At 44.8% G+C, this 26,906-nt stretch overlaps 1 protein-coding gene across 3 annotated transcripts; it reads right to left on the minus strand.

The window, feature by feature from the left end:
• Positions 1-26,906, minus strand: LOC132711862 (endonuclease domain-containing 1 protein-like). Of its 3 annotated transcripts, none has more exons than XM_060691807.2 (3): positions 23,966-26,906; positions 2,708-3,020; positions 1-584 (listed from the first exon to the last, which is right to left on the minus strand). In XM_060691807.2, exons 1-3 carry the CDS (start codon positions 23,995-23,997, stop codon positions 42-44), a joined length of 888 nt encoding a protein of 295 aa, XP_060547790.2. In that variant the 5' UTR covers positions 23,998-26,906; the 3' UTR covers positions 1-41. The 3 variants fall into 3 exon arrangements, with proteins under 3 accessions (XP_060547790.2, XP_060548315.2, XP_060548078.2); XM_060692332.2 differs by lacking the exon at positions 23,966-26,906 and adding an exon at positions 12,760-13,041; XM_060692095.2 differs by lacking the exon at positions 23,966-26,906 and adding an exon at positions 7,431-7,562.

A 26,906-nucleotide genomic window follows, 5' to 3' on the forward strand; every position in this document is an offset into this window, starting at 1 on the left:
TTTGGCATCCGCCACATTTGCGGAAGAGAGAGGGACATAATTTATTGCCGGGGGCAATCACGATGAAACAGAGAGACACGGTTTACATTATACAGCTCTGCGAGCTGAGCCTCCAACTGGCCCAGAGTGAACTTTTGCACCACGTTCTGGTCATTCCTGGCAAGGATGCCCCAGGATCGAAGATGATTGTTGTCTATCACGCAGCAGGCTGCAGACCACATATGGCTGGGCCTGTTGACCCTCCCTCCAGCTATGTAGGTGTCTCCTGGCACCGCGCCCACCAGCACAAAAGTCTCCTGGCATCCTTTGGTCATCTGCAGCATGGTGGTTTGCTCGTAGTTGTTCCAGGCTCCGCCGTTGAGTTTTATGAACTGTGGGACGATGTTCGTCAGGGTGAAGGTGGAAGACTTGGCACTGTAGTTAGGCTGGTGTCCGTTTGGGTTGAGATGGCCTCTGTTGCAATCGGTCAGGTTCTTGTAATCATTCAAGATAGCTTGGCTGTCACGCAGAGCTTCTTTTGGGCCCTTTTTATTCAGGAAGTCCCCTTCCGTTTCCATTTCACGTTGGAATGTGGAATTGATGAGCTGCGGAGGAGTAAAGAGGAAGCGCAAACAGCGGAAAGGAAAGGAAAGAAGTGATCAGACGGGAAACCAAAAACCACCCAGCACTACAGTCTTCAAATCTACAGCTGTGTTTCCCTAACGTGCCTTGAACTGTTACATTCACACAGGGTGAAATGTAAAATTTGTTACTACCGGTTCTGTGGGCGTGGCTTGGTGGTGGTGGGGGTAATGTGAGTGGGTGGGCGTGGACAACTTTTTAAAAAAAAAACTTTTCAAAGCATTTTTTTTTCTAATGCTCTGAAAAGCCTCTGACGATCAGGCAACTCAGCTGGGATCGTCAGAGAGGCTTTTTAAAAAATGCTTTGAAAAGCCTCTCTGGCGATCAGGCAACTCAGCTGGGATCGTCAGAGAGGTTTTTTAAAAAATGCTTTGAAAAGCCTCTCTGGCGATCAGGCAACTCAGCTGGGATCGTCAGAGAGGCTTTTTTTAAAATGCTTTGAAAAGCCTCTCTGCCGATCAGGCAACTCAGCTGGGATCGTCAGAGACTTTTCAAAGCATTTTTTTTTTTACCACCTCTTCGGCCAAGAGGTTGCAGAAAAAAATGCTTTGAAAAGCCTCTGACAATCCCAGCTGAGCTGCGGGATCATCAGATGCTTTCTTTTTTTTTACTTTTAAAAGCATTTTTTCGTCGGAAGAGGTTGTAGAAAAAATGCTTTTAAAAGTAAAAAAAAAAAAGCCTCTGATGATCGGGCAGCTCAGCTGGGCATGGTGTGGGGGGCACAGGGATTTTTGCTACCGGTTCTCCAAACCACCCGCCACCATCGCTACCGGATCAGGCGATCCGATCCGAACCGGGAGCATTTCACCCCTGCATTCACATAACATACTGACCAGTGGTGAAATGTAAAATATGCTACTACCGGTTCTGTGGGCGTGGCTTGGTGGTGATGGGGGATAATGTGACTGGGTGGGTATGGCCAACTTTTTTAAAAACTTTTAAAAGCATTTTTTCTATAACCTCTTCGACCGAAGACGTTGTAGAAAAAATGCTTTTAAAAGGCAATGCCACCTTTAGAGCGCTCCATGGCTTAGGACCGGGGTATTTACGAGACCACCTTCTGCCACCAGTAGCCTCTCACCGACCAGTACACTCCCATAGAGAGGGGCTCCTCAGGGTGCCGTCGGCCAAACAATGTCAACTGGCGGCCCCCAGGGGGAGAGCCTTCTCTGTGGGGGCACCCGCCATCTGGAATGAGCTCCCCCCCCGGAGATACGGAGGATCCCGGACCTACGCGCAGAGTCCTTTGGGAGTAGGGTGGTATACAAATTCAATAAATAATAATAATAATAATAATCCTACTTTGAACATCTTTTGCAAAGACCTAACTTTCTGGAGAAAACATTAATACCAAGAAAGGTGGAAGGAAGGAGAAGAAGAGTATGAGTAGCAATAAGGCGGACGGACTGAGTTATGGTGGCGATGTGTGCACCCCTGGGAGACTTGAAAAACCAGGTTAGGGACAGATTATCATGTAGAAAATCGATGTTGGGCATGTCCAACCTTGTCAACTTTAAGACCTGTGGACTTCAATTCCCAGAATTCCCCAGCTAGCACGCTGGGGCTACATAAGCTAAATTCAGGGGTGGGCTTCAAAAATTTTAGCAAGGGGTTCACTGCCCAGTTGCTGGGTGGGCGTGGCCATGGTGGGCGAGGCCTAGTTAGCCTCCTGCACCACAGGTGGTGGTGGGATGTTTTTGCCCTCCCCAGGCTCCAGAATATTTCCTGGAGCCTCCAGAAGGGCGAAAACTGCCTCCCCAGGCTCCGGAGGCCCTCTGGAGGCCGGAAACGGACCCGTTTCCGGCCTCCAGAAGTTCGGCCTTCCTGAATTTCCAGTAGGCCTATTTTTTGCCCTCCCCGAGCCTCCGCGGGCACCCTGAACTTACCTGCATCCAAAACAGGCTGCGTGGGGACTCCTGGGAGGGGAGAGGTGGGAGGGGCCAGCCAGGAGTGGGATTTGGGTCTTCTCCGAATTGCACAGAATCGTAGCTAGAGGTTCTCCCGAAACCCTGCGAATTCCCACCAGCCCACCATTATATTACATTCATTACATTCAATGAAAAGAACTTGAATCAGTCCATCTTACCTGAGGTTCCACCATCCATTTTTTGGGTCTCTTAGCCTGCCCAGGGTTATAGACATACGCCGAATAGACTGGGATGCGATTGTCTTTATCATACAAAGTGGCGAAACGATACAAGTTTTGGTAACGCTGGCAAATGCGGACGGGGCGCGGAGGGAGCCTGATAAGTGGTGGGGTTTCTCGGAGGAAAAACTGAGGACAATGGTCTTGAAAGGAACCCACCACCTCTCCACTCGTGGGCATCTGACTCCAGCTCAGAGAAAGGGTGATGAGCAACAGCAGCATCGTGCGAAAGGACCGGGACGGAGTTGGGTGTCTTGAAGAGGAAAAAAGAAGAGACAAAACAGGGAGACATGCTGGTTAGAAGAAGACCTCTGGAACAAGAAGTGGGATCTTCTCCCGACCTCCTTTGGTTCTGCCTCTGCTTTGTTCTCTGGGCGGTGGGTATAAGGCAGGGGTGTCAAACTCGATTTGATTGAGGGCCGCATCTGGGTTGTGTTTGACCTTGGGGGGCCAGGGTGGGTGTGGCCAGGTCGACATCTCTCGTATTGGGGGGGCACCTGTGGTGGCCAAATGCTAAGGCAGAACTTCTCTCAGACCCCCTTCTCCTTATATTCTTCTCCTTCCTTCCTTCTCTTTCCTTCTCCTCTTTCCTTATTTTTCCTTCCTTGCTCTCTTCCCATCTTTCCTTCTTTTTCTTTGTCTTTCCTCTTTCCCTTTCTTGTCCCTTCTTGGATGCTCAAATGCAAACGGGGAAACATTTCTCCTTTTGTTTCGCTTTGCTTTTAGTTTGCTTTGCTACCCTCTGCCAGTGAAAACGGACACCAAAATTAGAGCCCGGATCCCGTTTTTGCTGGCAGAGGGCTGCAGGAGGCTGCCACGGCCGAAAACGGGGCCTTCCGTGGTGCGTCTGCCAGCAAAAACGTGTGGCCCTCCCAATCTCCATTTTCACTGGCAGAGGCACCGTGGGCTGCTCCTTCGCTGTTTCCAGGGCGGCCCTGTGGGCCAGATCTAAGCACCCCAGAAGTCGGATAAAGGGTTAGAATTCATTGCAGATGGGAGGGAACTGAAGAATTTGGAGTCATCAAAGAAGGAAGACTAGAATGGTACAGAATCTCCTGCTAAAGCAAGGGGTTGGACTTTCCGACAGTTATTCTGTTAGGAGCAAACATTTTCCTAGTTGTATTGTTACTTCTTTGCCCTTTGCTCCTTCCTTCTTTCCTTCCTTCCTATTCCCTTTTCTCTACCTTCCTTCCCTTACTTGCTTTTCTCTTCTTCCTTCCCTCCCACCCCTCTTCCCTCCCTTCCTGCTTTCTTTCCTTCCCTCCTTCCCCTTATTCTTTTCTCTTCTTTCTTCCTTCCCTCTTCCCTCCCTTACTCCCTTTTCTCTTCTTTTCCTTTCCACCCCTCTTCCCTCATTGCCTTCCTGCTTTCCTTCCTTCCCCTTACTCTTTTCTCTTCTTCCTTCCTTCCCTCTTCCCTCACTTACTCCCTTTTCCCTTCTTCCTTCCCTCCCTCCCACTCCTCTTCCCTCCCTTCCTGCTTTCCTTCCTTCCCCTTACTCTTTTCTCTTCTTCCTTCCTTCCCTCTTCCCTCCCTTACTCCCTTTTCTCTTCTTCTTTCCTTCCCACCCCTCTTCCCTCACTGCCTTCCTGCTTTCCTTCCTTCCCCTTACTCCCTTTTCCCTTCTTCCTTCCTTCCCTCCCTTTCCTCTTCCTTCCTTCCCTCCTTTCTTTCCTTCCTTCCCTCCTTCCCCTTACTCTTTTCTCTTCTTCCTTCCTTCCCTCTTCCCTCACTTACTCCCTTTTCTCTTCTTTCCTTCCCACCCCTCTTCCTTCCCTTCTTCCCTCCTTCCCTACTCTTTTTTCTTCTTCCTTCCTTCCCTCACTTACTCCCTTTTCCCTTCTTCCTTCCTTCCCTCCCACTCCTTTTCCTTCCCTCCCTTCTTTCCTTCCCCTTACTCTTTTCTCTTCTTCCTTCCTTCCCTCTTCCCTCCCTTACTCCCTTTTCTCTTCTGTCTTCCTTCCCTCACTCTTTCCCCTCCCTTCCTCCTTCCCTCCCTCCCTCCCTCCCTCTTCATTTCAATGAAATGAAGCAGAGAGAATGAATTGCCTGCCTCTCTGAATCCACACCAGAAGAGGGCAGTTGAGATTCCTCCTTTACGGGAGGTTTGCAACCTGTAACCCTCGTTAAGATCACTTTCGATCCCGTGCTGGAAAGGGTTCCTTCAAAAGTTGCCTTTTGAAGAGAGTGTTGAACCGTGGGTGTTATGCGTGCCTGCTTTTTTTCAAGGGATATGCAGAATCCATTCACAACATCTGAGGTTACAGCCAGTGATTTCTGGAGAATTTTGATGTGGCTTTCTCCTTTCTTTCCCTCCCTCCCTCCCTTCTTTCTCCTTCCTTCCTTCCCCTTTCCCTTTTTTCTCACTCCTTTCTTCTTTTCTCCCTCTTTCCTTTTACTTCCTTCCCTTCCCTTCCTTCCTTGCATATTGTTGTCTCTGTGAATCTCTACAGCTGCTCCGTCACAAACAGCTGTGAGTGATCAGTCCACGGGTGAAATCCAGCAGGTTCTGGAGAACCGGTAGTGGAAATTTTGAGCAGTTCAGAGAACCAGCAAACACCACCTCTGGCTGGCCCCAGAGTGGGGTGGGAATGGAGATTTTGCGATATCCTTCCCCCAGGAGTAGGGAGGGAATGGGGATTTTGCAGTATCCCTTCCCCTGCAAAATCTCCACACCCACAAGCCATGCCCATCAAGCCACACCACACCCACCAAGCCACGCCCACAGAACAGGTAGTAAAAAAAAAATGGATTTCACCACTGGATCCGTCACGCAATTTTACATATCAGGGTAACTGAGGAAAGTTAAACAGCAGCTGGGAATTAAGCAGCTGTGTAAATGAAGCTGCATTATCAACCCTTTTTATTTGCTTCCATATCACAGAGAACATGCTCTAGCACATCCCGTTGTCGTCATTATTCATAATCGTAATTGGAAGGAATACTTCTTTGCTAGGGAGAAATCCTGGTGGGTCTCAATATAAAAAAAAAAGATGCTGAGACTCTGGAAAGAGTGCAGAGAAGAGCAACAGAGGGGATTAGGGAACTGGAGGCTAAAACTTATAAAGAACAGTTGCAGAAATTGGGTATGTCTAGTTTCATGAAAAGTTTGCAGGAATTGGGTATGTCAAGTTTAATGAAAAGTTTGCAGGAATTGGGCATGGTGAGTTTAATGAAAAGTTTGCAGGAATTGGGCATGGTGAGTTTAATGAAAAGTTTGCAGGAATTGGGTATGTCAAGTTTAATGAAAAGTTTGCAGGAATTGGGCATGTCGAGTTTCATGAAAAGTTTGCAGGAATTGGGCATGGTGAGTTTAATGAAAAGTTTGCAGGAATTGGGCATGTCGAGTTTAATGAAAAGTTTGCAGGAATTGGGCATGGTGAGTTTAATGAAAAGTTTGCAGGAATTGGGTATGTCGAGTTTCATGAAAAGTTTGCAGGAATTGGGCATGGTGAGTTTCATGAAAAGTTTGCAGGAATTGGGCATGGTGAGTTTAATGAAAAGTTTGCAGGAATTGGGCATGTCGAGTTTAATGAAAAGTTTGCAGGAATTGGGCATGGTGAGTTTAATGAAAAGTTTGCAGGAATTGGGTATGTCGAGTTTAATGAAAAGTTTGCAGGAATTGGGTATGTCGAGTTTCATGAAAAGTTTGCAGGAATTGGGTATGTCGAGTTTCATGAAAAGTTTGCAGGAATTGGGTATGTCGAGTTTCATGAAAAGTTTGCAGGAATTGGGCATGTCGAGTTTAATGAAAAGAAAGACTAGGGGAGACATGATAGCGAGTCTTCCAATATTTGAGGGGCTGCCACAGAGACAAGGGGGGTCAACCTATTCTCCTAAGCACCTGAAGGTAGGACAAGAAGCAATGGATGGAAACTAATCAAGGAGAGAAGCAACCTAGAAATAAGAAGAAACTTCCTAACAGTGAGGACAATTAACCAGTGGAACAACCTGCCTCCAGAAGTTGTGGGTGCTTCATCACTGGAGGCTTTTAAGAGGAGAATGGACAACCATTTGTCTGAAATGGCATAGGGGCCTCCTGCTCGAGCACGGGGCTGGACTAGAAGACCTCCAAAGTCTCTTCCAACTCTATGATTCTACGTTTTATGATCAAGCCAGCAGGGGCTGAAAGGAAATCAGGGAAGTGTATGGAGAAATCGGGATGCAAAATCTGGGGGACCTATAGGGGGCAGCAAAGGGCTTGTTTTTTGCATCTCTCTTGGTACCCTGTAGTGCAGTGTCTCAACCTTGGTAGCTTGAAGATGGGTGGACTTCAACTCCCAGAATCCCCCAGCCAGCAGCGCTGGCTGGGGGATTCTGGGAGTTGAAGTCCACCCATCTTCAAGCTTCCAAGGTTGAGCAAAACTGCTGAAATGGCTCTGCTAGCCCAGATGTGACAACCTTCAAATTCAGGGATCCTCTATTTATAGAATTCCAACAGCTACAACATAAGAGTCAACATGGCCAACCACGACTGAGTGGCCCCAGAATGGCATTTCCACCCATCAAAGAACAGAACCTATGTTGTGCTTCAAGAACACAATCCTATTGACATAAACAAAGGTGGATTAGTCACTGAAAGCTGACACACTCAAAAGGAGGAACTTAAAGCAAGCAAATTACGTAAATACTTTAAAGCGGGAGCCTTGTTAATTCAACTCACGTCAATCACTCCGTTCCATGTATGTCAAAGCATTGTATGTCTCAGCTGGCAGGAATAGCTAATACCCTCGAAGATAGGCTCAAGAGCCAGATGGATCTTGACAGACTTGAACACTGGGCACCTATCTAACAAAATGAAAGTCAATGTAGAGAAAAGTAAAGTGGCAGAGTTGGAAGGGACCTTGGAGGTCATTTAGTCCAACCCCCTTCTCACTCAAGAGACCTATACTAGGGATTTGAACCGCCGAACTTTCTGATTGACAAGCTCAGTGTCTTAGCCACTGAGCCACCTAGCCAGGTGTCAGCTATCTAAGTCTTACACTTAGACAAGAAAAACGAAAAAGGACACCTATAGACTGGGTGAAACCAGGCTTAATAGCAGCAACTGTGAGAAGGATCTTGGTGGATAACCAATTAAATATGAGCCAGCAGTATGCAGCGGCAGCTTAAAAAGCCAATGTAATCCTAAATTGCATTAACAGAGGGATACAATCAAGATCAAGGGAGTTACTACTACCACTCTATAAAGCCTTAGTAAGACCACACCTAGAATACTGCATCCAATTTTGGTCACCACACTATAAAAAAGATGTTGAGACTCTAGAAAGAGTGCAGAGAAGAGCAACCAGGATGATGAGGGGACTGGAGGCTAAAACATACGATGAACGGTTGCAGGAACTGGGCCTGGCTAGTCTAGTGAAGAGAAGGACCAGGGGAGACAGGAGAGCATCTTCCAATATTTGAAGGGCTGCCACAGAGAGGACGGGGTCAAGCTATTTTCCAAGGCCAGACAAAGAATAATGGATGGAAACTGATCAAGGATAGATTCAATCTAGAAATAAGGAGAAATTTTCTGGCAGTGAGAACAATCAACCCATGGAACAGAAGTTGCCTTCGGAAGTTGTGGGAGCTTCATCACTGGAGGCTTTCAAGAAGAGACTGGACTGGCATCTGTCAGAAATGGCGTAGGGTCTCCTGCTTGGGCGGGAGGTTGGACTAGATGACCTACAAGGTCCCTTCCAGCTCTGTTAATCTAATCTAATCTAATCTAATCTCTGTCAAGGCGAGCGAACTGTTTCTCCATCCTGATTCTTTGGAGTCTTTCCGATTATGAAAGAAAGTGATTTTACCCTATTTAGGATAGTCCCAAATTCATGGAAACGCTTTTCCAGAAAAATGGATCATTTTTCAGGACCACCAATGCTCCATTCAGGGATACTGGATGTAGAAAATCTTCGCTAGCATCTCCAAAGTGTAAGTGATGGCAACAAACATTGCTAGATGGCCCATAAATCAACAGGACCTCAAATTAGAAAACGCCTGATTGGTTTCATCTGAAATACAGGTAGTCCTCGATTTACAACAGGTCGTTTAGTGAACGTTCAAAGTTACAACAGCGTTGAAAAAAGTGACTTATGACCGTTTCTCACCCTTATGACTGTTGGTGGTCACACAATCAAACTTCAAATAGCAGTCGACTCCTATTTATGACCGTTGCGGCATCCTGAAGGTTATACAATCCCCTTTTGCGACCTTCCGACAAAGTCAATGGGGAAGTCAGATTCACTTAACAACCGTGTTACTAACTTAACAATTGCAGTGATTCACTTAACCACCATGGCAAGAAAGGTCATAAAACGGAGCAATGCTCACTTATAACCGCTATCTCACTTAGCAACAGAAATTTTGAGCTGAATTGTGTTTGTTTCTGTGGTTTTGGTCAACTCACGTCACCTGCGGTTACACGTTTCCTAATTTCACTATTACAATTTTGTGCCAGCCCACTTCCTTCCCCATTTCCTTATCTGCACTGTGAGGACAAGCAAATTCTTAGAGCGTGACAGAAAAATATTCAGAGATACCAAATTCAAAGTCAAATTCTCTGTGGTGGATTTTTTTTTTAAAAAAACCCAGAATATAGAACAATGTTGACTGGCGGCCCCCAGGGGGAGAGCCTTCTCTGTGGGGGCACCTACTATCTGGAATGAGCTCCCCTCGGAGATGCTGAGGATCCTGGATCTACGCACCTTCCGTCGCGCTCTCAAGACCTTTTTATTCCATCAGGCTGGCCTGGCCTAATCTTTTCCCTTTTTAAACATGCAAATTTTAATCTGTTCTTAATTATTGGGGTGTTTTAATCTGTTTTTGGCCCAATTGTTTAATTCGGTTTTATTCTGCTTTTAAATTTTGTATTTATATGTTTTATCTTGTGGCTGTTCACCGCCCTGAGTCCTTCGGGAGTAGGGCGGTATATAAATCAAATAAAACTAAAACTAAACTAAACACTGATTTAATTGTTGTCACTGTCAGTAAATTTCTCCTCAGTTCTAAGTTACTTCTCCCCTTGATTAGTTTCCATCCATTGCTTCTTCTCCTGCCTTTCAGGTGCTTTGGAAAATAGATCGATCCCCCCTCTTCTTTGTGGTAGCCCCTCAGATATTGGAACACTGCTATCATGTATAACCCCCTATCCAGAGGTGGGTTTCAGCAGGTTCTGACCAATTCTGGAGAACCGGTTGTGGAAATTTTGAGTAGTTAGGAGAACCGGTAAATACCACCTCTGGCTGGCCCCACCCCAATCTATTCTCTGCCACCCGAGTCCCAGCTGATCAGGAGGAAATGGGGATTTTGCAGTAACCTTCCCCTAGAGTGGGGAGGGAATGGAGATTTTACAGTATCCTTCCCCTGCCACGCCCACCAAGCTATGCCACGCCCACTAAGCCACACCCACAGAACCGGTAGTAAAAAAATTTGAAACCCACCATTGCACCCTATCACAATATCATAACCCCCTTAGTCCTTTTCACTAGACTAAACATACCCAGTTCCTGCAACCGTTCTTCATATGTTTTAGCCTCCAGTCCCCTAATCATTCTTGTTGCTCTTCTCTGCACTCTTTCCAGAGTCTCAACATCTTTTTTTAATATCATGGTGACCAAAACTGATTGTAGCATTCCAAATAATGTTTTTACTAAAGCTTTATAAAGCGGTACTAGTACTTCACAGGATCTTGATTCTATCCCTCTGTTAATGCAGCCTAGGATTGAATCGGCTTTTTTAGCTGCTGCATCACACTGCTGGCTCATATTTAAGTCTGCTAGGACTTCAAGATCTCTCTTACAGTTAGTGGTTATCGAACCACGTTTCACCTAATCTGCAAAATATTATCCAACATTGTTATAAGAAAATTAGGAGTGTATTTCTCCAAGGAATTGCATCCCTGAATGTGGAAGGCACTGCCTGAATTGGCAAACCTAAACATACTGATATGGTGGGACAGGTAACAAATAAAATAAAATAAAATAAATAAAAACACGGATCCAGTTAGATAGTCACTGAAGGGCCCTCTTTGTTCTTAATATTGTAAGAGAGAAATTGCTTGCAATTATATTCAGAACACAGACAATTTCTTTGCAAGGATGCTTACTTCAAGGCCTCTCAGTTGTCACAGATAAGAACAGTCTACGTGATTTACACCTTGAGGTTAAAGTGACAGAGATGTCCACTTTGTTGTTTCAACAAAAGATAAAAGATATGCTTCAGTAATCTACAAAAAGAATTATGACTGTTTTGCAAAGAAACTCTGTAATGTCAACTAAAATTGATAAATGTATAGGACCATATGAATTGCTGACCTAACAGAATCCTTTGTCTAGAAGGGTATAAAACCATTGTACCTAATTCCTGTCTTTGTTCAACGCTTCATGTACAGAGCCTTGAACCTATTGCGCAATATATATATAAAATCTGTCTCTGATTAATCTAAAAGTTGTGTTTGTCTTATTAAATCCACAACACTGAAGCTGACCAAGGCAAGAAACAAGTCATGCCTTTTAGGGACAGAGAGTCCCACAGCTAAGTTGAAAATGCCCATTGAAAGCAGAGAGTGGGAATTTGGGGTGGGGGGTGGAGGGGTGTTGCCCCCTCCAATCAATTGGAATAGAGCTATTTGTATAAGATGCGATATTATGCAGGAAGTCCACCAGACTGCAAGTGGATGACAAACTCCCATAACCTGTAACAGGGCCGTATTTCCGACTTCAGGATGCTAGTCCTCAAGAAAACAGACCAACACATTTCTACAAATTGCACATGACTTGCCTAATACTGTACCTCTCAAACATTCTGCTCTGACGCTTATAAATTATGTAGGACACCCCCACCAGAGGTGGGTTTTTCAGCAGGTTCTGAACAGTTCTGGCGAACCGGTAGCGGAAATTTTGAGTAGTTCGGAGAGCCAGTAAATACCACCTCTGGCTGGCCCCGCCCCCATTTATTCTCTGCCTCCCGAGTCCCAGCTGAGAGGAAATGGGGATTTTACAGTAACCTTCCCCTGGAATGGGGAGGGAATGGAGATTTTACAGTATCTTTCCCCTGCCACGCCCACCAAACCATGCCCACAGAACTGGTAGTAAAAAAATTTGAATCCCACCACTGACCTCCCCCCCCAAAAGAGTTGGTTGACCTGGTTGACATCTATCAATATTTAAACTATATTAGACACGAAAGGGAAATTTGAAAATGTTTATTTCACTTCATAAGCTTCCTGATACGGGAAGTCCTTGACTTATGGCCACAATTGTGCCCAACATTTCTGGTGTTGAGTGAGACATTTGTTAAGTGCGTTTTGCCCCATTGCACGACTTTTCTTTTACCGCAGTTGTTAAGGGAGTCGCTGCGGTTGAAAAGTGAGTAACCTGGTTGCTAAGTGAATCCGTTGACTTTGCAGGTTGCAAAGGGGGAAATCACATGACCCCCCCAAGACACAGCAACGGTCATAAATAGGAACCAGTTGCACCAGCCTCTGAATTTTCGACCACATGAACATGGGGATGCTGCAAAGGTCCTCCCTATGAAAAAATGGTCACGTAAGTCCCATTTCTCAGCCCCATTGGTCACTAAATGAACTGTTGTAAGTCAAGGACTACCTAGTGTCTCAGGGACCCCCCACCCCAGGATTCCCCAGACTACATTTTGAGACCTGCTGACTTAATATAATCTGAAAGCAGAAATTAATCTGGTCAGCGCATTGGAATTCGCAAAACAATTACGCAATCCATTTAATTATTGAAGGGCATTTAATGTCCCAAACATGCAATTATGTTCAATTAAGCTCCATTATGTTTGAAAGAATACATGATGCTCTTCTTTAAAGGTTTCTGTTTACCTGCCTGCATCAAAAGGCTATATTTATTCTCCACACTACAAGAGATGAAACTTTAAAACCCATCAAACTTTACAGTGGACGCTATAATTAATACCAGACTTGACGGTATCTCCAGTTTAAATTCTTCTGGCTTCTTGGAATCTCTAGGAGAAAGCGATCCTACCTGTTAGAAGTAATCTTTGGGTCCTTGGCGCATTGCAGAAATTGGGACTGTGTTCCAATCCTGGAGTGGCTTAAATAGGTTGTCCTAGGGGAGGACGTGGGTTTTCCGCTGTTACTTATTAACTTCCTTTAAAAGTTGGTTCAGGATGGTTTCCAGTCGACGTGAAACTGGAAACGTTGCTCAAATTAGAATGTGGTTTTTCTGTAGGGATTTTTCAAGGCCCTTTGAATTCTAAAACAACCGTGGGAGAAGTCTTCCTGTTTAACTTCTGTTCCCACTTCTGTGAGAAGCTGGCCAGATGAATCGGATATGCAAATATTTATTTTATTTTTTTTAAAAAAAATCTGCCTGTCCTTCCTCCGTGTCTTGACAACTGAACTTCAAGGCAGCCTTATTTATTATCGACTTATAAATAGGTTGTCTTTGCACGGACATTTGGAATGGACAGGGTAGCCCTCCGCTTACAACGGTTCGTTTAGTGACAGTTTGAAGTTACAACGGCACTGGGGAAAAAAAATTGACTTATCCCCGTTTTGCACGCTTAAATGACCCCTGCAGCCTCCACAAGGTCACGAGATCAAAATTGGGAGGCTTGGCCCAACCGACTCATATTTATGACGGCTGCAGTGTCCCAGGGTCATGCGATCGCTTTTTGCGACCTGCTAACAAGCAAAACGGACGTGGCGGCTCAGTGGCTAAGACGCTGAGCTTGTCGATCGAAAAGTCGGCAGTTCAACGGTTCGAATCTCTAGTGCCGCGTTAACGGGGTGAGCTCCCGTTCCTTGTCCCAGCTTCTGCCAACCTAGCAGTTCGAAAGCACGAAAAAATATGCAAGTAGAAAAATAGGGACCATTTTTGGTGGGAAGGTAACGGCGTTCCGTGTGCCTTTTGGCGTTGAGTTATGCCGGCCACATGACCACGGAGACGTCTTCGGACAGCGCTGGCTCTTCGGCTTTGAAACAGAGATGAGCACCGCCCCCTAGAGTCGAGAACGACTAGCACATATGTGCGAGGGGAACCTTTACCTTTACCAAGCAAAGTCAACGGGGAAGCCAGATTCGCTTAACGACCGCTTTAGTAACGTAACAACTGCAGTGATTCACTTAACAGCTGTGGGAAGTAAGGTCGTAAAACGGGGCAAAGCTCACTTAACAACTGTCTCACTAAGCAAATGGGAACTTGGGATTCAGTTGCGGTCCACCTGTACTCTGTGCTTATTGTGAGAGTTTTTAATTTTTTTAAATTCCTCCAGCTTAGCCTTCAAATAAGGTCCTGATTGGCAGGAGCTTTAAGAGCGGGTCGAATAAATGCTTGGAGGACTGATCTCTCAGGGGTTATGAATCTTGAAAGCTCAGCACCATCTCCAGTTGGGAGCAGTCTGCCTCCAAATCTCAGCTTCAGGGGGACAATGGTTGAACCAAGGGAGGTCTCCATCTCTTGCTTCTGAGGAGCCCAAAAGGTATCTGGATGGACTTGGTGGGAACCTAAAGGTTGGATTAAGGTGGCCTTGGGGTGACCCAGAAGGATTGGCAAGGCTGCCCAGATCCAGACTGTAAATCATGTATTTGTTCATCTGTTATACCAGAGGTGTCAAACTCGATTTCATTGAGGACTGCATCAGGGTTGTGTTTGACCTCAGGGAGCCGGGGGGGGGGCGTGGCCAGCTCGACATCACTCATGTTGGGGGCGCCTTTGGTGGCCTGAGCGCTTTGCTAGCGAAAACAAGCTCCCAAGCTCCGTTTCCATCCCGCGGGAGGGCCGCACGCAGCTCTTGCAAACTCCATTTTCAGCTGCAATGGCCTCCGTTTTCGCTGGCAGAGTCACTGCGGGCCAGTCCTTCGCTGTTTCAAGGGCAGCCCCACGGACCAGATCTAAGCACCCCGTGGCCCAGATCCGGCCCCGGTGTCAGTGTCTCAGAATTGACATAGAAAAGGGAGGAGAAGCCTGAACTTTTGCCTGCTAAATCCCTTTGAAGATTCGGTCTCCTCGGAGATGGGGAGGGGGGGAGACATTCTTGTGACCTGACGAAGAAGAAATCAGGAAAGTGACTTGGAAGATAGCCAATGAGAAGCAGAGAATTGGGGATCGGAAAGGGAGGGATTGGGGGGCAAAGGTCAGTACTGACCGCGAAGAGTCAGGATCAGATTGCTGTGCTCGAATAAAGAGAAAATTTCCTTAAAGATTGGAAGTCCATTTATTTTGAGATAGCATCGAAACCTGACACCCTGGGCCTTGAGTTTGACACCCCTGTGTTATACTAATGAATTAAATACCTAATTGTGGTTACTGCACAATGGTTCAGTGTGCCGCACCTCATTTATAAATATGAATGTATGTGTATGGAAGGGAGGAATAGGAGGAGAAGGAGGTAGTGATGGAGAAAAAGAAAGAGGAGGAGGAGGAAGGGAGGAATTTAGGTAGGTCCTATTTGGCATGCAGGGATCAGCAACCCGCGACTCTGGAGCCGCATGTGGCTCTTTCATCCCTCTGCTGCGGCTCCCTGTTGCTGGTCGGCTCCACAATTGATAGGGCTTTCGGTTAGGACAGGTAGAGGAAAATGGATGCCGTGGTAGGAGGAGACTCTATGGTGGGGAAACCGACTTCCAGTCAGCAGAGGAAAAAGGATGCTGCGCTAGGAGGAGACTATGAAGGGGGAACCGGACTTCCGGTCAGCTCCAGAATTGAACGGGGGCTTCCAGTTAGGACCTTTGTGGCTCTTTTGAGTGTTTAAGGTTGCCAACCCCTGTCCTAAGATACATCAGAGAATTTTCTTACAAAAATAATTCTGCCCATTTCTAGAAGGAATCGAAGGGTCTTGGAACATGAGACTTCTCATTCTGGAGATATGGTGAGTTTTTAATCAGGGACCTCGTGGTGTAGGGTTTCTCCAAGTTAATTTCCAACCACCACCTCCTCCTCCTCCTCCTCCTCCTCCTCCTCCTCCTCCTCCTCCTCCTCCTCCTCCTCCTCCTCCTCCTCCTCCTCCTCCTCCTCCTCCTCCTCCTCCTCCTCTTCTTCTTCTTCTTCTTCTTCTTCTTCTTCTTCTTCTTCTTCTTCTTCTTCTCCTCCTCCTCCTCCTCCTCCCTTCCCTTCCCTTCCCTTCCCTCTAGTGGTGAAATCCAATTGTTTTTACTACCAGTTCTATGGGCGTGGCTTCGTGGGCGTGGAGTTGCTTGGTGGGCGTGGCAGGGGAAGGATACTACAAAATCTCCATTCCCTCCCCACTCCTGGGGGAAGGATATTGCAAAATCTCCATCCCCACCCGACTCTGGGGCCAGTCAGAGGTGGCATTTTCCGGCTCTCTGAACTACTCAAAATTTCCGCTACCGGTTCTCCGGACTACTCAAAATTTCCGCTACCGGTTCTCCAGAACCTGGCAGAACCTGCTGGATTTCACCCCTGATCCTATCCCATCCCACCTGAATGTCCCAGGTGCGTTCAAAAAGGGGCAGAACTTTATGAGCATGTGATCATAGCTGCCATGTATTTATGTATTTAAGAAACTTTATACGGCTGCCCAATCACTCTTAGTGACTCCGGGCGTCTTACGTCTGCCATCTTGATTTTCTAACAGAACCCGGACACCCCTGATGCGTGAGGGGGTTTGCATAAATCCACCTATCATTTTGGGTAGCATTTGAGCATTGCCCAGGTAGAAAAAAAAAATCTGTCTTATCTATTGGGAGCAAAAAGAATACTTTTAAGTACTGTATTTGAAGAATCTGGGGAAAGGGAAACTAAACAAGAAAGGGGAACAGAATCAGAAATGGAAAATAGAAAAAAAAAATTAATGGTGCGTTTCTGATTCCGAAATACTGGAAAAGTTTCAACACGTAACCTTGGACCAGTAACACACACACACACACACATATATAAACATATCTATTTGCAACTTGGAAATTCTCCAAAACAATGAATAATTAACGCTGGATGTTTCCTGATTAAAGGATGGTAATTTTACATGGCAAATGGCCCCTGACCTTTTACCTACTTAATATGAATGTATTATGAATAATTTAAGATTCATATTAAATATAACATTTAACTATCATAGGAAATATGAATGCTTTAATATTCGTATTAAAATAGAAATATCCTAATAGTCGTATCAAATATAAAATATTTCAATACAGGTTGAAATCCTCAACGTACGACCATAATTGAGGCCACGATTTCCATTGCTAAGTGAGACAGTTGTTAAGTGAGTTTTGCTCCCATTTTACGACCATTTTGCCACTGTTATTAAGTGGGTCACTGCAGTTTGTCACACGATTGTTAAATGGCTTCCCCGTTGACTTTGATTGCCAGAAGGTCACAAAAGGGGATGACATGATCCCAGGACACTGACTCATAGTTATGACACTGCAACTGTCATAACTATGAGTCAGTTGTCAAGCATCTGAATTTTGATTATGTGAACCTGGGGATGTTGCAATGGTCTTAAGTATCATAAGCCATAGTCATAGCCACATAATCATAGACCCAGTCATAAGTGGTGTTGCAACTTTGAATGGTCACTAAACGAACTGTTGTAAGTCAAGGACTACTTAACTTACTTACTTTCCAAGTCAGCAACGGTAAGTAGAACAGCGAGGGGGGAGGGAATCAGCTGTGCTGCGTGATTGAGATGAGCTAGAAAGCAGAAAATAAGGGACAAGATGGGGGGCAGCTGATTGTTGGAGCCACCGATTCGCCCGAACAGGCTGAATACCACCTCTGAATATCACTATTCAGATTACTCTGATTTCAATGTTTTATTGCAGTGTAAATATATGTTGCAATAATAAATAGATGATTATTGCACGTAAAGCCTGAATGATAGGGTCAATTACTGTTAAAATTTAAAATCTCCCTCCAGCTGAACTCATCCCCTTGTGACTAAGTGAACATAACCACGATGGGGAGAGCTTGGAATTGGTTTCTATTTCTTTTTTGGGGGGATTCGTTTTTCATTAGAACTTCTCAGTCAAGACCCTGGCTGGGATTTCCTTGTGGTCTTCCATCTCAGTATTAGCCAAGTCCGATAATCCTCTTTAAATCAGCCAGTAGTTTCATTCTTAGCAATTCAGCTATGGGATCAAAGGTTATCTAAATGTTAAGGTTCCTCTTTCTCTCCATCCAGTCCAGCTCACAGGAACATTGTTATGGGGAAAACAAGAGGAGGAAGAAGTATTAGATATGTTAGCTGCCTTGAGTTATTTATCAACATGATAAAAGCAGGAAACAAACAGAACAGATCAGAACAGCACTCGTCACTCAAGCACTCGTCACTTCTCGTCTGGACTATTGTAACACTCTCTACATGGGGCTCCCTCTGGGGTGCACCCGGAGGCTCCAACTGGTGCAAAATGCGGCCGCGCGGGGGATTATGGGAGCGACGGGGTGCTCCCACGTAACACCTCTCCTGCGCAAGCTGCATTGGCTTCCGGTGGACTTCCGGGTGTGCTTCAAGGTGTTGGTGATCACCTTTAAAGCGCTCCATGGCTTAGGGCCGGGGTACTTACAGGACCGCCTTCTGCCACCAATTGCCTCCCACCGGCCGGTTCGCTCCCACAGAGAGGGCCTCCTCAGGGTGCCGTCAGCCAGACAATGTCGGCTGGCGACCCCCAGGGGGAGAGCCTTCTCTGTGGTGGCACCTACCCTCTGGAACAATCTACCCCCCAGAGATATGAGTGATCCCAGACCTCCGGACTTTTCGTCGGGCCCTAAAAACTTACTTTTTTCAGTTAGCCGGGCTGGCCTGATTCCATGTTGATTTTAACGTTTGATACTGATTTTTAATTGAAATGTTTTAAATTATGGGCCAAATTTCATTTAATTATTTTTAAAATTATTTTAACTTTTGTGTACAAATGTTTTTATTTTGGCTGTTCACTGCCCTGAGTCCGAAAGGAGAAGGGCGGTATATAAATCTAATAAAAGATAAAAGAAAGATAAAGATAAAGAACAGAACAGAATAGAATAGGTGATGGCGAACCTATGGGACGCATGCCATAGCTGCATGCAGAGCCCTCTGCGGGCACGCGAGTCGTCGCCAACCTCAGCTCCACCGCGCATGCGTGTGTGCGCCACCTGCTGGCGAGTTGATTTTCAGGATGCACAGGGGGCGCGGCATATGCGGGAGACTCACGCTTGCGCAGGGGGAGTGCAGGGGTGCGGTGTGCCAGGAGGCTGCAGGGAGGCCTACTAGGCCCAAATCAAGGAGCGTGGGGGTCGTGCACGCATGCACGGGGGGAGGGGGAGTATGGGGGGGGATTGCGTGCACATGCATGGAGTCATGGGGAGGTCGTGCGTGTATGTGCGGGGGGCGCACACTGCATTATGGGTGCCTACACACGTATGCTTTTGGCACACAAAGAGAAAAAAAAGTTTAGCCATCACTGGAATAGAATAACTTTATTGTCACTTTGAATGTACACTAATCGGCATACATTAAAATGAAATTTCATTGCATACAGTTCTCAAAGGGTCACCCCCTCCAATATACACTACATAAATATGATAAAATACATACAAAATTATGTATATACCCACATATATTATATGACACAGAGAAACAACACAGTCTAGTTCAGATCTATACGGCGAGAAAACCGAATCTCGCGAGTTTACCAGATGGATGGCATAGGGAACACAGCTGTTACAGAATCTGGTAATCTTGCTATAGATACTTCGAAACTTCCTCCCAGCGGGGAGCAACAGAAACAGACGGTGAAATGGGTGCGTGGGGTCTCTAACAATGCTTTGAGCTCTAAGCACATAGCGCTTATAATCAGTACCCTGAATAACAGGAAGCGAGCTTCCTATAACCTTCTCGCCTGTCCTCACCACTCTCCGTAGGGACTTTCTATCAGAGGCGCTACTGCCACCAAACCAAACAGGGATGCAGTTTGTTAAAACACTCTAAAATAAAAGCATGTTGCAAGACAGCGGTCTCTCTTTGTGGCACGAAATAAATACTGTTCCCCCCCCCCTGAGGAATTTATAGGAGAAAGTAGCAGGGTCCATAGAGGTTGTGGCGATCCACATAAGAAGGGGGTCAGACTTTGATCACTGGCTGTGTTGATATTTTGACCTTTCCCTGCAAACACTCCTGCCCCAGACAGGAGACTCCTGTCTCTCTCCTTAACATATATTTGAATTCTTAGATTACAGGTTGTCCACTACTTACAACGGTTCACTTAGTGACTATTCAAAGTTCCGAGACTGGACAGCTCCCTGTCTGAAATGGTACAGAGTCTCTTGTTTGAGCAGGGGGTTGGACCCCCACTGCATCCGACCCACCATGGCTAACTCTCCGCCAGTGTTTTTCTCCTGCTACTGGTCTCCTGTCCCCTCATCCTGGCCGATTCCGAGTGTGACACTTGTCCGTGGCCAATAGGCTACATGTGTCTATTTGCGTGGGGCAAATAGACACATGTCCGTGGCCAATCAGCTGTGTGGGACTAATAGCTGTGAATTTGGACACTGGACTGCCAGTGAAGTAGGCACAGCCATGCACCTGTTAATTGTCCCATTCTTCCACGTAGGAAAGCCAACCAATAGAAAGTGCTGTAGCCATGTTGTTTCAGCACGCGGTAACTGACCTGGCTAAACCATGCTTCTGATGAATCATGGCTTGTTGAATACCAGCATTAACTTGAGAGTTTTGCAGCCCCGCCACCTGGGACTTAACAATTGTGGGAATTTGTTGATACAGGTAGTCCTTGACTTACAACCATTTCTTTAGTGATCGTTCAAAGTTACAACAGCACTGAAAAAAGTGGCTTATGTCTGTTTTTCACATTTATGACCGTTGCAGCATTCCCCATGATCACGTGATGAAAATTTAGATGCTTGGTAACTGGTTCGTATTTATGACGGTCACAGTGTCCAGGGGTCATGTGATCTCCTTTAGTGACCTTCTGACAAGCAGTCTACGGGGAAGCCAGATTCGCTTAACAACCGTGTTGCGAACCTAACAACTGCAGTGCTTCACTTAACAACGGTGGCAAGAAAGGTTGTAAAACGGAGCAAATCTCACTTAACAATGGTCTCACTTACCAACAGAAAACTGGAGATCAACTGTGATCGTAAGTCTAGGAATACCTGTAGTTCATTGCAACTTGTCTAGACTGCTTAAATTTAGCCACATGGGGCTGCCCTTGAAGACTATTGAAAAAACTTCATAGGCCTGTTAATGGTTGGTGAATGCCATATACCACTTGTCCCTTTGCCCTACATTGCCCTTCAACTGCAATTGGGAGTACTGGTTTTAATTTATTTAGCCATTGTTTCTCAATCTTGGCAACGTGAAGATGTGTGGGTGGGGGGGGGGATTTCAACTCCCAGAATACCCCAACCAGTTATGCCATCTCGGGAATTCGGGGAGTTGAATTCCCCCCTCCCGCTATCTTCAAGTTGCCAAGATTGAGAAATACTGCTCTATTGATCTGTTGGATATATCAGCACAGGATTGCCAACTTTACTTAGGTTTGGGTTTAAACTTGCATAACAAATACCTAAGGAGTTTCTTATTTTACGTGATAACCGGCAAGGTTGCAATATGGGCTACGGGCAGCGGCCCCAAATTCAAGGGGTTACTATTTGCTGACTTGAAGTCATGTGCAGTTTTTACTATCCGCTTGATGCAGTGAAACGTGATTAAACTCGGGTTTTGCTTCCCTTTTTAACTTGCTTGTCAAATTTCCCAGTAGTAAATGTTCATTCAATATGATGATCACAAGTCGATGATAAATCATTTTGGATCTGCAATGCGGAATCATAGGCTTGTAGTTATCTATCTGCTAATTTTAGTGGTAGGCAACCTAGCAACACCTTTTCTGACTAACCAATTTTAATAAAATTTGATCAAATTGCTTAGTTGGAAAAGGTGCTACCAAACGCTTTTGGATATATATATATATATTTTGCCAATCGAAAATATATATATATATTTTTGCCAATTTGGATAGGAGAGAGAGCTATCTACATTCAGTAGATAGCTCTCTCCTACAATGTTTACTGCAATTATAGCTGAATTCACGACCTAGCTTAGAGGTTTACAAACATGGTAACTTTTAGATAAGTGGACTTCAACTCCCAGCTGGTTGCCTGGGGAATTCTGGGAGTTGAAGTCCACAAGTATCTTAAAGTTCTAAGTTTGAAAAACATGCTGGCTAGGGAATTCTGGGAGTTGAAGTCCACAAGCATCTTAAAGTTGCAAGTGTGAAAAACATGCCGGCTAGGGAATTCTGGGAGTTGAAGTCCACAAGCATCTTAAAGTTACAAGTCTGAAAAACATGCCAGCTAGGGAATTCTGGGAGTTGAAATCCATACAGATCTTAAAGTTGTAAGTTTGAAAAACATGCTAGCTAGGGAATTCTGGGAGTTGAAGTCCACACAGATCTTAAAGTTGTAAGTTTGAAAAACTTGCTAGCTAGGGAATTCTGGGAGTTGAAGTCCACGTACCTTAAAGTTGCCAACTATGAAAAACATGCTGGTTGGGGGATTCTGGGAGTTGAAGTCCACATGCATCTTAAAAGTTCCCAAGTTTCAAAAATTAACTGGCTGGAGGATTCTGGGAGTTGAAGTCCACACATATTTTAAAGTCGCCAAATGTAAAAAAAAAAACCAAAAACCACGCTGGCTGGGGGATTCCCGGAATTGAAATCCACTTATCTTAAAGTTACCAACTGGGAAAACATGCTGGCTAGGGGATTCTGGGAATTGAAGCCTACATGTCTCTTATAAAGTTGCCAAGTTTGAAAAATATGCTGGTTTGGGGAATTCTGGGAGTCGAAATCCACATGTCTTAAAATTGTGTGATGGAATGGAGTGGGATGGCTTCCCAGAAGGGAGGAGATGCATTGCAGAGGAGTAAGGAAACAACCATTTGGATATTTTGTGTGTGAGAGAGGGTGAGGACGGCCTCTCCCTAATAGTTCCCAAAGTATATGTTTGATGTAGGTAGTAGGTTACTTTAGCTGGGCAAAGTTCTGTCTATAGGTGTGGAACAATACAGAAACCTTCTTTAAATATTGGCTAAGTGTCTTTCTTGGTTTCGGGGGTCTGACAAGCTGCCAAAGGTGAAAAACACGCAGGCTGGGGAATTCTGGGAGTTGAAGTTCACAAACATATTAAAATTGCTATCTACTGTCCTGTTGACATATATAATAAAAATAAACTCCTGGGACATTATTTTACCAAAAGGATAACTTTACTGATAGAACCAAATAAGCACAGTAGAAGCAAAAGCCAGTTCTGTAGTTTTCGTGCGAAAAACTGCATACAGGTATTCTCAACAAACAAACAAATCCATCCATCCATGGAAAACCAAACTGCTAGAATCCAGGTAGCCCTCGACTTATGAACCCCAATAAGCCCAACATTTCTGTTGTTAAGTGAGACCTTTGTTCCGTGAATTTTAGCCCCATCTTACGACCTTTCTTGCCACAGTTGTTAAGTGAATCACTGCAGCTGTTATGTTCCTAACTCGGTTGTCAAGTGAATCTGGCTTCCCGATTGACTTTGCTTGTCAGAAGGTCACAAAAGGGGGATCACACGACCCCGACAAGCATCTGAATTTTGATCACGTGACCATGAGACGGATGTTGCAAGTCGTAAGAGTGAACCATGTTCATAAGCCACTTTTTTCAGGACTGTTGTAACTTCAAAGTCACCAAACAAATGGTTGTAAACATTTATATGCATGCATGTATGTATGTATGTCTAAGGGACGCAGTAGCTCAGTGGCTAAGACGCTGTGCTTGTCAATCGAAAGGTCGGCAGTTCAGCGGTTCGAATCTCTAGTGCCATGTAATGGGGTGAGCTCCCGTTACTTGTCCCAGCTTCTGCCAACCTAGCAGTTCAAAAGCATGTAAAAAAAATGCAAGTAGAAAAATAGGGACCAACTTTGGTGGGAAGGTAACAGCATTCCGTGTGCCTTTGGCATTTAGTCGGCCACATGACCACGGAGACGTCTTTGGACAGCGCTGGCTCTTCAACTTTGAAACGGAGATGAGCACCACCCCCTAGAGTCAGGAGCGATTAGCACATATGTGTGAGGGAAACCTTTACGGGTGTATGTATGTATGTATGTATGTATGTATGTATGTACATTCAGATGACAATTGCAACACAACACAAGTTAAACCGTAAAACGAATCTTTACCCTCACTCTACACCCGAGCTACAGATATATTCGCCACGACACAAGTTAACTTACCTTTTCCAGCCTGTCCGGTATATTGGAAACATGCTACACGTGAGAAGGAAGCCAAATTCTGGATATACCACAAGCCACTCAAAGTGTAGGCTTCAAAGAAACCATGTCTTCTTGAATTGAGCCTCCGAGCAACTGGGAAGGGAGTTTTATCTGGTGCTGTGAGAGTCTGAACATCTCTCTTCTGGAGATCCAGTTGGCAGAAAGACAGTTTGATTGTATCTTCTCAACTCTTTAACGCCTTCTTCACACTGCGAGGAGCAAAAATTGAAGAGAGAGAGAGACACACACACACACATCTTACTCATCTAGGAAGTTGCATTTTCAAACAAGGGTGTCAGAGGAAATTGTTTACCTATCCGGTTGAAAAACTTGAGCCACAATTTGGCACCTATTCATTTCATTTTCATTTCATTTATTGGATTTATATACCGCCCTACTCCTGAAGGACTCAGGGCGATGAACAGCCACAGAATAAAACACATAAATACAAAATTTAAAAACAGAATAAAACCGAATTAAACAATATGGCTGAGACAAATTTAAAACACCCAATAATTTTAAAAACAAATTAAAATTTACATTTTAAAGGGGAAAGATTTAGGCCAGGCCGGCTTGATGGAATAAAAAAGTCTTGAGAGCGCGACGGAAGCTGCGCAGATCCGGGATCCTCCGTATCTCCGGGGGGAGCTCATTCCAGATAGTAGGTGCCTCCACAGAGAAGGCTCTCCCCCTGGGGGCCGCCAGTCGACATTGTTTGGCCGACGGCATCCGGAGGAGCCCCTCTCTATGAGAGCGTACCAGCCGGCGGGAGGCTATTAGTGGTAGCAGGCGGTCCCGTAGATAACCAGGTCCTAAGCCATGGAGCGCTCTAAAGGTGATAACCAAAACCTTGAAGCGCACCTGGAAGACCACTGGGAGCCAGTGCAGCTCGTGCAGGAGAGGTGTTACATGGGAACGCCATGTCGTGCGGCGAGTGGTTATTTATTTTATTTATTTTATCATATTTGTTATGTGAAGGAGTTATGTACCAACTCCTTCTAAAATCATGAGAGCTGAAGTTGTATATCAATCATCCGGTCATTCTTCTATGTGTTGTGCCAATGATAAAGATTTCTAAACTCTGTGCCAAGGAAAACTGGCATGCCCACAGCGAGGACCGAAATATGCAAATAGAGATAACCTTGCCTTTTATCTTTTCAATTCATTTCTCTTTATCTGATGTTTACAGTTCTCTCCCTCCAAGCCTGGCCATATCTATTCTTTTTATATGTGCATTGCCTCGAGTTACTTATAAATTAGTAAAGGTGGGATAAACATCTGGTATATAAATCAAGAAGTGAGGCTGTGATCCAAGGAACCTAGTTTTGCAGGCCAACAATATGGTGTTACAATGAACCCAAATACGATCATTCACAAAGAACGTGACTGCAGGACGAGCCATCTAGTACATATTTTCCATAGTTTAGTTTAGTGGTGAAGGCCCAGGCTAGAAACTGGGAGACTGTGAATTCTAGTCCCACCTTAGGTATGAAAGTCAACTGGGTGACTTTGAACCAATCACCAGGAGACAGTGAGTTGTAGTCCCACTTTAGGCACAAAAGCCAGCTGGGTGACTTTGGGCTATCACCAGGAGACTGGGAGTTCTAGTCCTGACTTAGGCATGAAAGCAAGCTGAGTGAACATGGGCCATTCGCTCTCTCTCTCAGCCCAATCCACCTCACAAGGTTGTAGTTATGCCTTGTCAGCAGGCTCCATCATCTTCGCCATTGATTTTTCTTATCTGTCAAACCATTCCACCTTTCTGCATATAGAATTTTCACTGGTATTATCATATATAAAAACAAAGTTCCATGATTTCCTCCCCCCCACCAACTTTTTGTCAGTCAGTCCCAAAAAACATCTCTGGCTACAGTTGTATATTAATTTTTAAAATCCTCTGAATTTATATATGTATTTGAATCCAATTTTTAAAGCTTTTTTTACATCCACCAAAAGTGATTAAAAAGTCCTCTTATTCACATTTCCAGCATAAATGAGAAGTAGGTTCGTATACTTCAGACAATTTTTCCGTGTCAAATACCAACAGCTGATAATTTTACAAAAATTAAGGCTGTAATTAAGATGATTTTCTTTTGAATTGATGCATTTTTATCTTTTTCACTGTTATGAGCCATCTGGAGTGGGGGGCACCAAAATTGAATAAAGTGGAAAGAAGACATTTTATGTCAAAACCTGATTTTAATTTTGTTTTTTTCAAATTTAACCTGAATTTAAAAGAAAAATCTTCTGGAACAAAGTGGTTAGATTCCCCCGCCTTTAACTCAAGAGATGTCAAACGTGCCTTTTAATAATGTACATTAAAAACAGTCAACATTTCAATTGCAATGTCATAGCTGCCAGTTTTTACTTTTCTGACCTACGTTGACAATATACAAGGAACTTTGTTGATGTATCAACCTTTGGCCAAATGAACAGGCAGTATTATCGAGGCATGGGGTGGGCATACTTTATAGCACAATTATTATTTGCAGATAGTGAGTTTATTGTTATGTCACAGGATTGATTTAAAGGAACTGCAACTCAAGTGCAACTGTGCACACAGTGTATACAATTTGCATAAAATGCAATTTGCATCCAGTGAAAAATATATAGTCCTGGGGGTTGAAGGCAAGATAATTTCATCAGCAGAGAATAACTCCCTGGCCATCCTTTCAGATTTTGCATTGCAAATTGCAGTTTATCTTCCATAAAGAAACTTTGCAGACTGCAAACTGCACTCTCAGCAAAACCCAGCGGACAATCGCTTTGATTTGAAAAGCTTTTCCAGAAAACCAGGGCAAAATTCGGACTATCTTTCCTCTTTTTTTTTTGCATGGAATCCACCCAACCGTTAAAACTCCCCCGTTAGAATTTGCAACTACTTCTTTAACTGCAATTTTTA

This window comes from Pantherophis guttatus, chromosome 7 (assembly GCF_059756535.1).
Source record: "Pantherophis guttatus breed Tessera chromosome 7, ASM5975653v1, whole genome shotgun sequence".
NCBI lineage: Eukaryota > Metazoa > Chordata > Lepidosauria > Squamata > Colubridae > Pantherophis > Pantherophis guttatus.